The sequence below is a fragment of the Hordeum vulgare genome, chromosome 5H (genome assembly GCF_904849725.1).
Source record: "Hordeum vulgare subsp. vulgare chromosome 5H, MorexV3_pseudomolecules_assembly, whole genome shotgun sequence".
In the NCBI taxonomy this organism is placed as follows: Eukaryota; Viridiplantae; Streptophyta; class Magnoliopsida; order Poales; family Poaceae; genus Hordeum; species Hordeum vulgare.
Window position 1 is genome coordinate 353,048,673 of NC_058522.1, and position 16,993 is coordinate 353,065,665.

Consider the following 16,993-nt stretch of genomic DNA (forward strand, 5'->3'; position numbering starts at 1 on the left):
TTTTTGGAGCTAAATGGGCTAATTATCCCATTTTAGAGGAAAACAAGCTAAGTATATAATATTAATGAGCTAACCAAGGTTCTTATGCCATTTTGAGGTTATTATGGCATTTTGGAGCTAAATGGGCTAATTATGTCATTGTTGGGGAAATTAAGGCAAGGAGAATATGAAAGAGGAGAAGAGAAACTTACCGTAGTGGTCATCAAGGAGGAGAAACACCTGGAGAAGGGTCGTGCGATGCCGCTCGGGAGTTATTCTGCAGAAAAGATATTTTGCAATGTCTCAGTTAGCATGATGACACTCAATTATTAATGCTAGTTTATAATGAAACTCACTGTGTCAATCGAAGAGAAGACGGGCATCGGCGGAGGGACTTGACCGCTCTTCTCGCACAGACCCTGAAGAGTGGGTCGTATTAGTTAGTAATGAAACAGACATTACAGACATGATTTGGCTAATGTGAAAAAACACTTACCACAAAAAGCTCGTAGAGGGCCCGTTGACCCGCCTCATTCCGGGCCCTCTCCTCCTCAATCAATCGTGCCGTGGTCTGGTCCCTCTCACCAAGAGCAGCCTGAAGAGAAACCTGGCTTGCCAATCTCTCTTTCTCAAGATCAGCCTGGTTTGCCGCTCTCTCTTTCTGAAGAGCAGCCTGAAACACCATTCCTCGTTACCACAGTAATGATCTATGGTGACACACATAATGAAATGGATGAAAGTTTTCTGAGTCCGTACAACTAACCTCGATGGCAAGATTGACTGGCCATGGACGACGCATTATCTCAGGACAGTTGCTCGACTGGCGCGCCTTGATCTCCGAGAGAGTGGGTGGACAACGTATTATCCCATCTCCAATGGCTATCGAGCCATGGGGCCTCCCGCCACCATATATCATCACCAGCTCTGGATCCAAAGGTTCCTGGCTCGGGTTAAAGTCATCCCCTTTCGTAGCCTTCCCCGTGTCCCTGTATGTCACGAGCTTGTGGTGGGATGATATGTTGGTGAAGTTATTTGGATCATCCATGTCAGACTCAGAGAATGCCTTCGCCTTCTTGTACGAGGCAGTATGGGCCATGCCATAAAGGTCGTACAAGTGTGGCATCTCCGTCTTATTGTGATGCGCCTAAAAGAGAGGAACAAAATATTAGCATGAAGAATGAATTGCATGAATCATGAAGCAAATCACATACCCAGTTTCGTCCGAACTGAAGTAAGTTGGCGCTGAACAAAATATTAGCATGAAGAAGAAGGAGAAGGAGCGAAGAAGGAGAAGGAAAAGAAGGACGGCTCCTTCTCCTTCTTCTTCTCTTCTTCTTCTTTTCATTTTTCCTCTTTCTTCTCCTCTTCTCCTCCTCTTCTTCTTCTCCCTCGTATTTCTATTTCTATTTTTCTTTATCCTCTTCTTCTACTTATTCTTTTTTTCTCTTCTTCTCCTTCTTATTTTTTTTCTTCTTCTCTTCTTATCTTCTTCCCTTCTTCTTCCTCTTCTTTCTATTAAGCTAACTAACTAGTGGCAGATGATCTTCTTATCTTCTTCCCTTCTTCTTCCTCTTCCACCACACCGACTACTACAACAACTACAATAACAACAACTATAATAACAACAACTACAATAACAAGAACAACTACTACAACGACAATAAAAAAATCAACTTTGTAGTTGTAATCTAATTCCAAAAAACTAAATACCAAATAGTTAATTTTCTCGTGCGGGGGGGGGGAGGGGGGTTGGGGTGTGGGGGCTCACCGGGAGGGGCGGCTGTGGCGTCGTGGGTGGCGGGGCCGGGGGTGTTGGGGGTGGCGGGGCGGCGCCGGGGGCGGTGGGGCAGCGACACAGGGGGCTGTAGGGCACCGGGATGGCGACGAGGGCAGTGGGCGGTGGCAGCGGGGCTGTGAGGCACCAGGGCGGCGCCGGGGGCGCTAGGGGCGGCGACGTGACGGTGGTGGCGGCGGTGGGCGTCGGGGAGAGGAGTGGGAGAGAGAGAGGGGCGGGGTGTGGAGCCGTGGGGCAGCGGCGCGAGGGGGCTGTGGGGCACCGGGGCAGCGACGAGGGCGGTGGGGCGGCGGCGGGGGCGCTAGGGGTGGCGGCGCGACGGTGGTGGCGGCGGTGGGCGTCGGGGAGAGGAGTGGGAGAGAGAGAGGGGCGGGGTGTGGAGCTGTTACACACTGGGTGAGAGAGAGAGAGAGGGGCGGGGTGGGGGCAAAGAGCCGTTACGGAGTTAGCTCTTTGCTGTGCCGGCGGACGACAAAGAGTCTAGACTCTTTGCCGTCTGCCTCCAGACGACAAAGAAGGGACTCCAGTTTGACCTAACGTACCCGCGGTCAGGTGGGCCCCACCTATATATTTGTCGTCTGCTGTGCGACTCTTTGCCCTCTGCGGCTGACGGCAAATATGTGACTGATGGCAAAGACATTCTATACCATGAGCCAGTTCTTTGTCGTGTGGTTTGTGACAGCCTTTACCGTCAGCGAGCAGACGACAAATATATGACAGACGGCAAAAAACTGAATTTCAGTAGTGAATGATGTATACTAAACTGTTGATACGAGGTTTGTGTAAACAAGTGAATTAATGTTGACCTTCGTATTTTAACAAAACAAATTCTAACTTTTCAGTTAATCAATCCACATTTTATCTAAAACGAAATTATTCATATCTTTTAAACCGTAACTCCGATTTTAACATGTTATATATGAAATTTGATTAAAAAATATGTAGAATCTAAATAGAATGTTATTTTTAGCTATTGAATACTTCTTAAATATTATTTTTGGTGCAAACTTAATCTGTAGTGCACGGTTCTTTTTTCTCTCTCTTTCCGGCGACGATACGAATTGCAATAAACATCCATTAAATTAAAACCAAATTGAGAGGAAAGAAAAACATCGTTGACAACACATGCACACCTTTGAAAAACCTCGTGGGGAGAAACAACATATTTCTCATCTTATTCCGAGTGACTGTATATTCAAACGCGTTTTCATTGTGTGAGCACTAAAGCCATCATCGGCAACACAAATGTGATGCCATGTGAAAATATATTGCGTTTAGAGCTTGTGTTATTTTCTCTTTCGTTGCAACGCACGGGCTCTTTTGCTAGTAGCTTAAAAACATAAAGAGTATATGCAGCCGCGTCGCAACATTCATACAACTTATGGTAATATGATGTCCACGATAATGCATATGCATCATCTATCTATAATTAAAAATATTTATAAAATAACTTATATTTAAAAAGTTTCCACATAGGTTGATAAAATATCCCTATTGAAGCCGGGAAAGATGCCCCGAAATTACGTTGTCCGTTGGCAGAAACGGAAGGGGTACGCCGGGGCAGCAGACTGCCGTCGGTCGCCCATCGGATCCAATCTGATCCTCACGGCCATTGGCACTTTACGAGGCGGAGTTGAAATTCCACACGGCCTCTCTCTTCGCCTTCGCCTTCCCCCTCTCGTGCTCGCGAGCCGCGTCAAAACCCTAGCCACCTTCTGCCCACCACATGCACCGCGGCAGCGACCGCTCCGCCGACCCTTCAGGCCCCGCGGGCGCCGCTCGCAGCGGCGGGGACGGCAGATTCGCGCGCGGACCCTCACGCTGGTCCGGCGGCGGCGGGGGTAGCCCCCCGCCCCACCGCTCCTCCCGCGGCGGGAGCAGCGACGGCGGCGGAGGCGGAGGCGGAGGCGGAGGCGGGAGGTTCCATCCGTACCGTGCGCCGTCTGAATACGTTGTTGGCGGTGGTGGAACTGGAGGGTACAGAGGCGGCGGCGGCGACTTTGATGAGACGGCCGGTGGAGCGAGGAGCCGTTACGGAGGCGGTGGCGGCGGAGGCCGTGGAGACTACTCAGGTTTGGTCCAGGATCTTGGCTTCTGCGCTTTGGCATTTTCTAGGTTTTGCTGTGCCGCGCTGCCTCTAGATGTGGAATTTTAGCTTGTATACGCACGGGAAAAGGTTTTTGGGCTTTTGGTCCTCTGTGCAATAAGTGATGAAGTTGAACTTCCATGATCTCTGGAAGATTTTACACCAAGTTCAATCAACTGTTGTTAACTCGCCATAGCTGAACAGTCACTGTTGGGATGTGACAAACCAGTGGTCCAAGTATGCAGCTGCGTAATATGTGCTAGCATGTATACCATGATGGCAAGACCACCCACCTTTTTTGAATGAATGATGAACTTAGACTGGTTTCAGATGTACATGCTATACAGGGGATTAGATTATTTGCCCCACTTTACTAGGGGTTTGATGATTTGCCGAGGCTCGTCTCAGTGGCGGGTCGTCATCCCACCCCCCCCCCCCCCCCCCCGATTTTAACATGTTATATATGAAATTTGATTAAAAAATATGTAGAATCTAAATAGAATGTTATTTTTAGCTATTGAATACTTCTTAAATATTATTTTTGGTGCAAACTTAATCTGTAGTGCACGGTTCTTTTTTCTCTCTCTTTCCGGCGACGATACGAATTGCAATAAACATCCATTAAATTAAAACCAAATTGAGAGGAAAGAAAAACATCGTTGACAACACATGCACACCTTTGAAAAACCTCGTGGGGAGAAACAACATATTTCTCATCTTATTCCGAGTGACTGTATATTCAAACGCGTTTTCATTGTGTGAGCACTAAAGCCATCATCGGCAACACAAATGTGATGCCATGTGAAAATATATTGCGTTTAGAGCTTGTGTTATTTTCTCTTTCGTTGCAACGCACGGGCTCTTTTGCTAGTAGCTTAAAAACAGAAAGAGTATATGCAGCCGCGTTGCAACATTCATACAACTTATGGTAATATGATGTCCACGATAATGCATACACACTGGTGGGATGACACAAATTTTAAATGTAGAAGTAAAGCGTGGGTTAAGATCTAATTTCTCCATGATACACACTGGTGTGTTCTGTCTTGTTGTTAAATCAGTATAATAATGGTATGGCCTATGAGCTTATCTCGTGATGAAGCTTCAGATAAGCTATTGTAATAGCCTAACAGTTTCAGGTAGGTCATATCTGGTTAATCCAGATGTTGGCCTTAAGTCATAACCGTTAAGCTAAATGCTATGTTTTCCCTCCTAGTAAGCAGTTTATGTACCAATTTGAACCCATCAAGTTCTTATTTGTATTGGCACCAGTAATCAATGTCAGTAGAACTTATGTTTGTTAGCTGATTGTACTGTTTTATCTCATTGAACTTCAGTGGATAAATATTTGAGCTTGTCTTACTCCCTCTCACCAGCTAGTTAATTGATATTCACGTGGAAAATTTTCAGCAGATCATGATAACAAAAGTGGTTATGTTAAACTTTTCGTTGGATCAGTTCCAAGAACAGCAAATGAAGATGATGTGAGTACAACTTTCATACGTACTGTGGTATCTGCTATTATTTACCTGCAGATTTGTTAATATGTCTACTTTACATAATCTCAGAACTGGGAAGGCTGCTTTGTTGTACATTAACTTGATTTTGTTTTATCATGGCTTATTGCTATCCATGAAACCATTCCAATGTTTATATAAATTGGAAGTCCTATAAGGTAGGTAGGTGGTAAAAGTGGCTTTTTTTGTGTTAAGAAAATCTACATTTTAAAGAGTGCTAGCGTAAAATTTAGCTAAATCCGCCTTTGGCCAATTCCCAGTTATGGCTTATTAACATGATCTCAACTCCACTGGGAGCATTGCATTCACAGTATTGATTACAAAGTTGCATCTTCTCTCAGTTACAAGCTCACAAAGTTTTGAACATTAAAGTAGTTCAGCAGTTTATTTATTTTTCTTTCTTCTGTTGTTGGCATCCTTTTGCTCTGTTATTTGTTCTCTTGTTGCATGTGCTTGTATTTTTTTTTCTGAGAATCAACAAATATGTTGTATATTTTTTGTATATGAAGACCTCTCTACTGTCTTCAGGTTCGACCTTTATTTGAGGATCATGGAGATGTTCTTGAAGTTGCTTTGATCAGGGATAGGAAAACTGGTGAACAACAAGGTGAGCAATAAGTATATTTTTCTTATATTATCAATATACCAGTATCGCTTCCTTTTCAGGTTCTGAGAGTATTAGGAGCAACAAGGTTGCATCTTCTCTCAGTTAGATTTGGCGGTTGTTGAATTTTGTTTCCTGCGCTTCCGTTCTGTTTCTTCGTCTGGGTTAATAGAAGGCAAGAAAGGAAGCAGCTAACTGTTGGCTGGTTACTGTAACCCAGCTAGGCTCCACCCTGCTGCTACATAAGGTAGCAGATTTGGACAAACAACTTTGTTCAAGTCATAGCAATCTTGTGTGTGTTGACGTGTTCAATGTAGTATGACCAGAAATAACTAAGGGTGCTGTGTTACTGTTGCATCTATTTGTTTTGAATGCGATGCAAAAGACCAGAGGACATCCTAAGGAATTAAGATTAACTTCTCATTCTTTTCCTTCCATGGCTTCAGATTTCTTTATATACTGTACTTCTTATCATGAGTTGCACTGTATGGAATCCCTGGTTGAATCCCTTAATTAATGTGTGGTTGCCTGGGGTTGGATGATGCTGTGTGGTGTTGTCCTGAGTGATCTAAAATGATGCGATGTTATTTGTTTTATGTGGGATATGATGGTTGCATGTTTAATCTGGAGCCGTGCTTTGATGGACAAATATGTGGGATAATATTGTGCTTTGATGGTCGCCATGTGAGTGATGCCAAGCGCTTGGTTGCTCTGAACAAAACGTATCTCATGAGTTCAGGTTGTTTGATTGACGACGCTGTGTCTCAATGCAGTTTTGGACGTTTGTGTGTGACAGTGGTAAATTCTCGATCCACTCAGTAGGGTTCATATATTCGAAAGAATGGTGTTGCTGGTCTCGGCGACTGTGATGGTGGCACTTCACACCTATTTGAGTTATGGAACACATTATATCAATAGGAACATTTCCTGCTGTATGGTCGACTTGTTCTGGTAGGGTTTAATGGTGTGATTTTTTCCCTGTATATTTGAGTTGATGGCACTGTTGGTATTATTTCTGATACCACTGAAGTGTGACATCTGTTTTGACGGTCCTGGCATTCTTGTCCTTCCGACCGTTGTCGTCCAACAATATCATGGTTATTTTTCTCTGTACCATTGCATGATGCTGACATTGACATACCAAAGTTATACTGTTGTGTGTGTTATTGAGATCTCCCTGGCGTAATTTATGTATGTCACTCACTTGGAGTCTTCCACCCAAACTGTTGGACTCGCAGATTCATGCTGCATGTAACTGTTGCATTCTATATCAGCCATGCAGATGAGATGAATGCTATGGCCTATGTGAAAGGCCTTGCACTTGACCTGAGGTCATCGTGATTTCTTGGAAATGATTGGTGAAGCATGTGCTCTTAATTGGAGCTGAATTTCAGTTCTAGATCTTTGAACTCGTCATATGTGCAGTTGGATTAGATCAACAGTTGAGCTGCTGGAGTTGTATATGGATGAGCAAAATGATGCAGCCTGGGCTATATGATACTGTTGATGCATTTTGTTTATCATGTATGATTTCGTTGACACCCTGAGTGTGTCACCTGGCTTTTATGAGTACACTAGTCTTGCTCAGAGCACTGCAGCATATCTTTGGGGCAACCATACTATTGGTGTTCGTTGATGGACCTCTGTTGTGACAGGGTCTTACTATCGTTGATGGATCTGTCTACACGACTATGCACAATTTCTTTGCATAAAATATTGTAATTAGGGTGGAGTGTCGGTTGGTTATACATGCTTTATGCGAAACCTGCATGTCTCTTCAGTGCAAATAATTTGCTTTGCGTTTTGTTCTTGTACTCTGGTGATGACTGTACTGTTTCATTGTGGGATCCAGTTTGTCTCCGCTGAATTTCTAGTGGAACTTGCAGTCAGCTGGAGCATTATAAAAATTATATTTCATGTCTCATATATTAGCTACACTTTAAATTGTGCTTGGTGTTGCAGAGTGCAGCCCAATTGATAATTTGACATGTCTCCTCGTCATTCTATTCTTTTTCCTATTCAAGGTTCTATGGTTGTTTTGTTTATTGACTTACGCCTTTCGACATTGGAAGTGGTAGAAGTTGTTTTTTCTTGATCAATATATCGTTGAACTTCATTACCTGTTTGAAACTTACCTCCTTGTTTCCTTCACTTCGCCAACTCTACTATGTTTTGTATTGCATGTACATTATATCAAGTTGAACTACACGGAAAATTTTAATGCCTTGTGATCAAATTCCATATGTTTGCATTTGCAGGCTGTTGTTTTGTTAAATATGCTACTTCCGAAGAGGCCGAGAGAGCCATCAGAGCTCTGCATAACCAGTGCACTATACCCGGGGTAACTTTATTTTTTGTTAGCTATCTGTTTATTGTGAATCTTTTGTCTGTGAATTATTGACTATGCATCTGTTATATCAGGCGATGGGCCCTGTTCAGGTTAGATATGCTGATGGTGAAAAGGAGCGTCATGGTAATACTTCAAGTAACTTCGTTACCTATTTAGCTTGCCTATCACTGGCCAGTTTATGCTTTGTTATGATACCGGTTGATGCAATTGTGACATTGCCTCAAATTTTCTCTCCAAAGTATAACTGACTACTGAGTTTGTTTGGTGCGAATTCTTAACATAGTTACCTTTGATCGGCACTGGAGAAATGATATAATGATATTCCTTGATGCATTTTACATGCCTTTTTTTACAGCAGTCTTCTCATGTTCCTGTTTTCTTCACTTGTCCAACATAGTACTACACTTCTAAGATTGTTAATTTTTTTATTCTGAGTTCTGCTAAATAAAAATATCATGAGAACTAAGTTATGCTTGAACTGTAATTATTCAGATCTTTTAATGTACTTATTGGATGATTAATTGTTCTGCTCAACTGATTTGCTAGGGTCTATTGAGCACAAATTGTTTGTTGCATCACTGAATAAGCAGGCAACTGCAAAGGAGATAGAAGAGGTAAGGGACTTGCCCAGAAGTTTTCTTGGTTTGTAAGAATATTGTGGTTGGAGAAACCTATCACCTATCTGTAAGCATTGATAATTTAGCAACTGCACGAAAAGTTATATCTCTGTTTAATATTCTTCTTTATAGATTTTTGCTCCTTTTGGTCATGTGGAAGATGTTTACATCATGAAAGATGGCATGAGGCAGAGCCGAGGTTTGTTAGATTCACTTACTCACTTCATTTCTTCTATGTTCTTCTGTTTCAACTTGTGTTGTGACATGTGTAACAACTTGCAGGCTGTGGCTTTGTCAAATTCTCATCAAAAGAACCTGCACTTGCAGCCATGAATTCTCTTAGTGGGACTTACATAATGAGGGTAACTATTTTTGCCAAGCTGATTAGTTCTGCTTTTGCTTCAGAATGCTTACTGTATCTGTTATGCTGTTAGGGGTGCGAGCAACCATTAATAGTTCGATTTGCTGATCCTAAGAGGCCTAGACCTGGAGAATCAAGGTGGTTAAGAGCACGACCTTTTGCTTATATTCTAACTCGCACTAGTTTAGTGGCATGGCACTACGTTAGACAAGTGCTATCATCCCCATCACTGCTCTAAGATTTATCTTGTTTGGTTAGGGGTGGCCCTGCCTTCGGAGGTCCTGGTGTCAGTTCTCGATCTGATGCAGCACTAGTTATCAGGTTCTTTCTCCTCTTGTTTGAGCCATTTCAATTTATATATGGCAGAAGAATTGATTGGTAGAATTTGAAACAAATACAGATTGGGCTTAATCTAAATCTCTGTGGAATTGAACGTGGTTGGATTTTTTGCACACAGACAAATCAAATATACCAGGTTCAGTTAATGTACCAGCATCCTATATGCAAGGGAGGTTTTCAATCCTATTGACTATATTGACATGATATATCACCAGTGTAGCACACTTATGAAATGAAATGATGTAAATGGGACAACTGACTCAAATCATTTCTGCTTCTTAGTTTGGATTATCTACTGATATTCCACGTGCCTATTGAGGTGCTCACTCACTCGTTGTCAAGAGTGGGTTATCTGTCAACCCTAATCCTCTTGAGGACAACCCGACATCTCCTCGGTCACTATGACTTGCCCTTTTCTCAGATGGTGCTCCACAACCACCTCAAAAAAGTGCTCTGGCTTAGTTACAAGCTTGTTGAAGAAATCACAACGACCTCTCTTTTACCTAGGCAAAGCCTAGTGTAATTTTTCTTTCCTTTTTGGCTTCGGCCTGTACTGGTTACTTCCTTCTCCTCTGCTAATTGGTACGACAGCGCTCCTGTCAATTTTTTGAATAATAATAATTAGCCAACCTGCCTAGAAGGGGTGGCCATCAAGAGTACCAATCTCTCAGACTTTGGCTTGAACATGATCAATGCCGATAGGTCAAACCGATGTAACAAAGGCGATTGCAATGTACACCCAGTGCACCAACTCTCCCCCCACCTCACATTTCACAACTTATACACTAGCAGACTATTTGGTGGATTTGTTCACATGCTTCAGGCTGGGCGTGGGCCTGCCCTGGGTATGATTAGGTCTAATCATAGCCATCCTTGAGTTCAACTATGAACATCGTCTTGGTCATTACTCGATCTTCTATTGAACCTGACCTTCATCATATTTGGTTCACTTGTATGATTGTATTTTGATCGTTTGTAGTGCATTTCTATGTTTTCTCTTGACAAAAGCTAACCCATCCAGTGTCCTTCATCATCACCTGCGAAAACCTCATATACAGCATAACAAAACTGCAAAACTGCTGGTTCACAGTAATTTTCATTATTACCGAAACCACACTTAGAGGCTAGTTGTACTCCCTCAATCCGGGTTTATTAGCCCCCTTTGTATTTTGGGTCCAAGTTTGACCATCTATTTGACAAAGAATCTAAAGTATATGCTATAAAAACAATATTGATGGATTTGTATTTGAAAGAGGTTTTCCATGGTGTAACTATTACGGAATATAATTTATATCTTATAAGTTCAAATTCATGGTCAAAGTTTGGTGCAAAATAGAAGGGGGCTAATAAACCCAGACGGAGGTAGTACTTCCCAATTGCCAAAAGCATTAAATAAACAGTATATGTGTTCAGCAGTGTTTTAAATAGCGTGCTATGCCAAATAGCGTCGGACCTCCAAATATAAGCTATAGCGGGCTATAGCATGCTATTTGTACATGAGACCATTTAGCGACACCCTGCTGAAAAGGCTATAGCAAAGCCTATAGAGGGACTATAGCCGGCTATTTAAACCTATGATATTCAGCAAATTCAAAAGAGAACTGCATGAATTGATATGTATGGATAGATACAATGCAATACTTTAGGTAGCAGATAGTTGGATGCTATAGAGTTTTCTCTTTATCTGACGATCTAGTATAGTCTGTCTGTTATACTAAGCATACTCCTACTGCTAGTTTTGAACCATTCTACTCACTGGTAATTATTTCTTTGTACTTAGGCCGACTGCCAATCTTGATGAGCAAATAGGTCGACACATGCCTCCTGACACTTGGCGTCCTTCAAGCCCAAGCTCAATGGCACCTCATCAGTTCAATAACTTCGGGTCTGACAATTCTATGGGCCTGATGGGTGGCCCTGTTACATCAGCAGCAGATAATGTATGGTACAAGCCAAACCTTTACTAGTGTTACATTTTCACAGCCTACTTACCTTTGATCATTGCAGGTTGCTTTTCGGCCTCAGTTGTTTCATGGGAATGGTTCTTTGTCAAGTCAGACAGCTGTGCCGGCATCGTCTCATATGGTACTGACATATTAAGGACTTCTGATGTTTGTGAATTGACTTTGATCTTTGTTTTCTGTGCCTTGTCGCCAATGGTCATGATGCCTTTTACATTGTAGGGCATAAATCCTTCCTTGTCACAAGGGCATCATCTCGGTGGGCCACAGATCCCACCCTTGCAAAAGCCAACTGGCCTGCAGCAGAATTTCCCTGTACAATTGCAGAATGCTCAGCAAGGGCAGCTTCATGCCTCACAATCCTTGGGGCCTGGTTCTTTTGGCCAGAATATACCAACTATGCAATTACCTGGCCAGCTCCCTGTGTCACAACCATTGACGCAGCAAAATGCTTCTGCATGCGCTCTACAGGCGCCTTCAGCTGTACAGTCCAATCCCATGCAATCTGTTCCTGGACAACAACAACTTCCATCCAATTTAACACCACAAATGCTACAGCAGCCAGTCCAGCAGATGCTGTCACAAGCTCCACAGTTGCTACTCCAACAGCAGCAGGCAGCTATGCAGTCCAGTTATCAATCTTCACAGCAGACGATTTTTCAGCTTCAGCAACAGCTGCAACTAATGCAGCAGCAGCAGCACCAGCAGCAGCCTAACTTAAATCAGCAGCCACATACGCAGGTTCCTAAGCAACAGGTAATTCCTCTATTACCATGAGAAAATGTTTTTCTTAATTACTCTGCACAATTCCTTCTTTTGTGCTTCCTTTCCTTGCCATCATTTATGTTCTCTGTTCTGTGTTGTATTATGCATTTACATTTAACACAAGTTTAAAGTTTCTGTGTACTGTTTTTCACTGTTTCAGTTTGGGTTTGCAGGGACAGCCAGTGCAATCTAATGCCCCTGGTGCTCCGGCTGCCATGATGACGACAAACATAAATGCAATTCCACAGCAGGTCAATTCGCCTGCAGTTTCTTTAACTTGCAATTGGACAGAACATACCTCACCTGAAGGTTTTAAATATTACTACAATAGCATAACTCGAGAGAGTAAGGTGAGGAATTAATACTTTGATCGCATATCATCTCGAAATAAAAATATTGGGGATTTGGTTCTTATGAGCTGTTGCATTGCAGTGGGAAAAGCCTGAAGAATATGTACTGTATGAGCAGCAGCAGCAGCAGCAGCAGCACCAGAAACTTATTTTACTTCAACAGCACCAACAAAAGCTTGTTGCGCAGCAACTTCAGTCACCTCCTCAGGCTCAAACAATTCCATCTATGCAATCTATGCAACACCATCCCCAGTCGCAGCAAGGACATAACCAAATGCAGATGAAACAGCAGGTGCCCATTCAATTTCTTTAGCTATAAGAGATTTTATATTTTTATAAATACTGTTCTGGTGCATTGCATTATCCTCACAGCACTTTATGATAACAATGAATATGGCATTGTTGCAGTCTCCCACCGTTTGCCTTATTGTTACTAAAGCTGAGTCTGTAAATTATGATATCTGAAGTTTGATATTTCAAAAACTTCTATACAGGATTTAAACTATAATCAGTTACAGCCAACGGGCACGATTGATCCCAGTAGGATTCAGCAGGTAATCTATTGCATTATTTATACCTCAAAATATGTTTGCATTGGTTAAGAATATCAGCTGACATAATTTTCGTGGCGACTTCATATAGGGAATTCAAGCTGCTCAAGAGCGTTCTTGGAAAAGTTGACTGCAGGTGAGCAAAAAAACTATGTTCCTTTACTGTTCGTGACGTACCTTAGTTTGGAACTTCTGAAGTATACATGTGGTAAGCTAGCTAATGTAAAGTAATTGGCAGTCATATAAAGTTGTGATTTACAAAGATTCTTTGTTTTACCCATGTTTAGAATGAATGTTGGCATTTTATGCAAGGAAAATACATTCTCACTCTTTCATTCCATTTCTTTGAATTTTGTTTTTGGGAGGATATTATGGTGAAGCAATGGGATTTGCATTATTTGCAGCCTCGGGCATGTACATGTTTCGCTGACTTTCTGCCATTTTAGGTGGATGAATGATGTGTCAGCGAAGACTCCAGTCTCAGGAATGAGCTCCAGCAAGACCTGCCGCTTCTGCCTGTGACGGTGTTTTTTGCCTTCGCGCGGATGGCCATGTTGGCTCTTGCGGTCATTGTAACTCTGAATTTAGCTTAGATTAGTGCCTAGATTGTAGATCCGATGTGTGTAAAATGTTTGCAGTCTAGGCCTTGTATCGCTGTAACATTGCCTATTAGAATGGCAGCTGTGTGTCGCTGTAACATTCAGTGTTTTTATCTACCTTTTTTATGGCCAGAGTTGCCGTCTCATATGCATTAGCATTGCTATTTTTTATTTTTTACCTGGGATGTTGGTGCTCTTCATAAGAATTTAGTTCGCTTCATTTGTGCAACAGCGGTACCTCGTAACCTTGGGCCAAACCGGCAACTTTGGCAACTTTTGTACTTCTTAACGACCGGATCTCGTGGTTATGGCACGGTCCTTAATCAGGTCTTGTTTCTCGCGGGCAGACTGGGCATTTGGGAAGGGAGAAGTTTGAAAAAAACCTTGACTCCTGTGTGTGGGCTGGGTTCATGGACATAGCTAAAATGGATCTGAGATCTGGAATTTTTCAGTAAAGATTCAAGGAACCGACATAGGCTAAAATGGATTTTTATCATAAGGTTTGGTCTTTATGAGTACACTGTCATGTCCCTTGGATTAACGAATGCTCCAGCATATTTCATGAAGAAGGTATTCACGGACTATTTGGGCAAGTTGTGGTTGTTTTCATTGACGAAATCCTGATATGCTTCTAAACCGAGGAAGATCATGCAAAGCATCTTAAGCTGGTTTGCAGGAGTTGAGGGAGCATAGCTCAATGCCAATTCAACAAGTGTGAATTTTGGCAAGAGGAAGTTAGCTTCCTTGGGTATAACATATCAGGAGAAGGATTAGCACTAGACCACTCTTAAGTGACAGTTGTTAATGAATGGATATCACCTAAGATTATTGTTGAGATTTGTAGTTTTCTTGGGATGGCTGGTTATTATTTCTCACGGACGACCAAACCCATGAAACGCATGCTTAAGAAAGAGAAGTTTTGTTGGATGGAAACTTGCGAAGAGAGAGTCTCTAGGAGTTGAAGAAGACACCAGTGACTACCAGGTCCTATATTTTCCCAACGCCGAGAAACATATTGAAGTCAATTGTGACACCTCTTACCAAGCACTTGGATGTGACTTGATGCAAGAAGGAAGAGTAGTAGTCTATGCCTCGTGGCAGTTGAAGAAGCACGAGGTTTACTACCCCAGCCATGAATTGAAATTGGCGTCGGTAGTCCATGCTTTAAAGGAATGGAGGCATTACCTATTGGGTAAGGCTTGTGACGTTTTCACAGTTCACAAGAGTTTGCACTACATTTTCATCCCGAAGGAGTTGAATATGAGATAGAGAAGTTGGTTGGAATCGCCCAAAGGATTGAACCTTGAGTATCCAGTACCACCCTGGAAAGGCAAACATAGTTGCTGATGCATGAGCCGTAAGGCACATGTAAACAGTTTGACCACGGTAAATTTGCTATGAGATTTGTGTAAGTCGTTCAAGGAATTAGGCGACTCAACAATGTTGCTAAGCACTTAGCCATAACACATAGACATCGGGATCAAAACATGCATGCCTAATTGATATGTCCATTTTGCATCATGATTCTCTACTACTATTTACAACGTTTTTGATCATTATGATGCAATTCTTATGTCTTTTCTCTCTCAATATGCAAGTTTTCCAAGAGGGAAATTACCGACAGTTGGAATTCTGGATCTGAAGGAGTTACAACAAAGACAACTATTCTTCGGAACTGCAAATGACCTTAAAACTTGTGGAGAATTATTTTGGAATGTATAAAAAATACTGAAAAAGAAGAAACTCCATGAATGATCAATTGTGGGCCCACAAGGGCAGGGGAGCGCCCTACCCCCTAGGCGCGCCCTCCACCCTTGTGAAGCCCACGGGTCCCCTCTAGTGTTAGTCTTCTGCTATATCAAGCCATTTTCCTTAGAAAAAATTGAGAGACTTTCGGAACGAAGCGCCGAAGTCTCGAGACGGAACCTCGGCAGGACCACTTTTGCTCTCCGACGGAGCGATTCCATCGGGTATACTTCCCTCCGAGAAGGGGAAATTGAAGCCTTCATCATCTCCAATGTTCCACTCATCGTGGGAGGACTCATCTCCATCAACATCTTCACCATCTTATCTCAAACCCTAGTTCATCTCTTGTATTCAATCTTTGTCCCAAAACCTCATATTGATACGTGTGGGTTGCTAGTAGTGTTGATTACATCTTGTAGTTGATGCTAGTTGGTTTACTTGGTGGAAAATCATATGTTGAGATTATTAATCATATTTATCTCGTTTGATCATGAACATTAATATGGTTTGTGACTAGTTCCATTTGTTCATGAGGACATGGGAGAAGTCTTGTTAGAAATTACCATGTGAAGTTGGTATTTGTTTAATATTTTGATGACATGTATGTTGTGTTTCCTCTAGTGATGTCATGTGAATGTCGACTGCATGCCACTTCACTATCCTTGGGCCTAAGGAAAACCATTATGGAGTAGTAAGTAAATGATGGATTGGGAGAGTGATAGAAGCTTAAATCCTAGTTTATGCACTATTTCGTAAGGGTTGATTTGGATCCATATGTTTCATGTTATGGTTAGATTTATGTTAATTCTTCATTCGTAGTTGCAGATGCTTGCGAGAGGAGGTAATCATAAGTGGGTTGCTTGTTAAAGTAAGAAAAACACCTTAGCACGGGTCGACCCACATTATGATTTATCAAAATAGCGAACGTGAATAAACTAAAACATGATGGTCATGAAGAATTCCCATGTGTCCTCGAGAACGCTTTGCTTATTATAAGAATTACCCTTCGCACATCCTTAGAAATATAAGCATTGGCCTACCTTGCTGGACCTTGTCACTTTGGTTATTAGTTATTTGCTACAAATTATTCTACTATCAAACTATGTGCTATCACACTTTTCAGCACTTGCACACAATACCTTGCTGGAACCACTTATCAATTCCTTCCGCTTCTCATTGGGTTCGTGAAATTGCATTTAATACCTTCATGGTTTTGGTAATTAATAAAGACATATATGTCAATGAACCTCTCTTGGAAAAGGTAGTGCTTAGGAGGAGCTTAGGCACCCCTACGCACTAGGTGATGGCCAAACGCCTTTCCTAGGGCATAAGCAATAGTGTAGGCAGGGCAAGCAAAAAAATGTCTAACCAAG

The 16,993-nt window shown here is 42.2% G+C and overlaps 1 protein-coding gene across 2 annotated transcripts; it reads left to right on the forward strand.

Moving 5' to 3' along the window:
* The first annotated feature begins 3,350 nt into the window (after nt 1–3,350).
* On the forward strand, nt 3,351–14,094 carry LOC123399188 (flowering time control protein FCA-like). 2 transcript variants are annotated; one of them, XM_045093618.1, is made up of 18 exons: nt 3,351–3,846; nt 5,271–5,344; nt 5,906–5,984; nt 8,240–8,322; nt 8,403–8,454; nt 8,878–8,945; nt 9,081–9,147; nt 9,231–9,310; nt 9,383–9,447; nt 9,568–9,630; nt 11,429–11,588; nt 11,656–11,733; nt 11,832–12,365; nt 12,548–12,724; nt 12,807–13,016; nt 13,219–13,278; nt 13,367–13,411; nt 13,722–14,094. In XM_045093618.1, exons 1-17 carry the CDS (start codon nt 3,501–3,503, stop codon nt 13,403–13,405), a joined length of 2,235 nt encoding a protein of 744 aa, XP_044949553.1. In that variant the 5' UTR covers nt 3,351–3,500; the 3' UTR covers nt 13,406–13,411; nt 13,722–14,094. The 2 variants fall into 2 exon arrangements, with proteins under 2 accessions (XP_044949553.1, XP_044949554.1); XM_045093619.1 differs by having other exon boundaries at nt 5,274–5,344.
* Nucleotides 14,095–16,993: the final 2,899 nt, after the last annotated feature.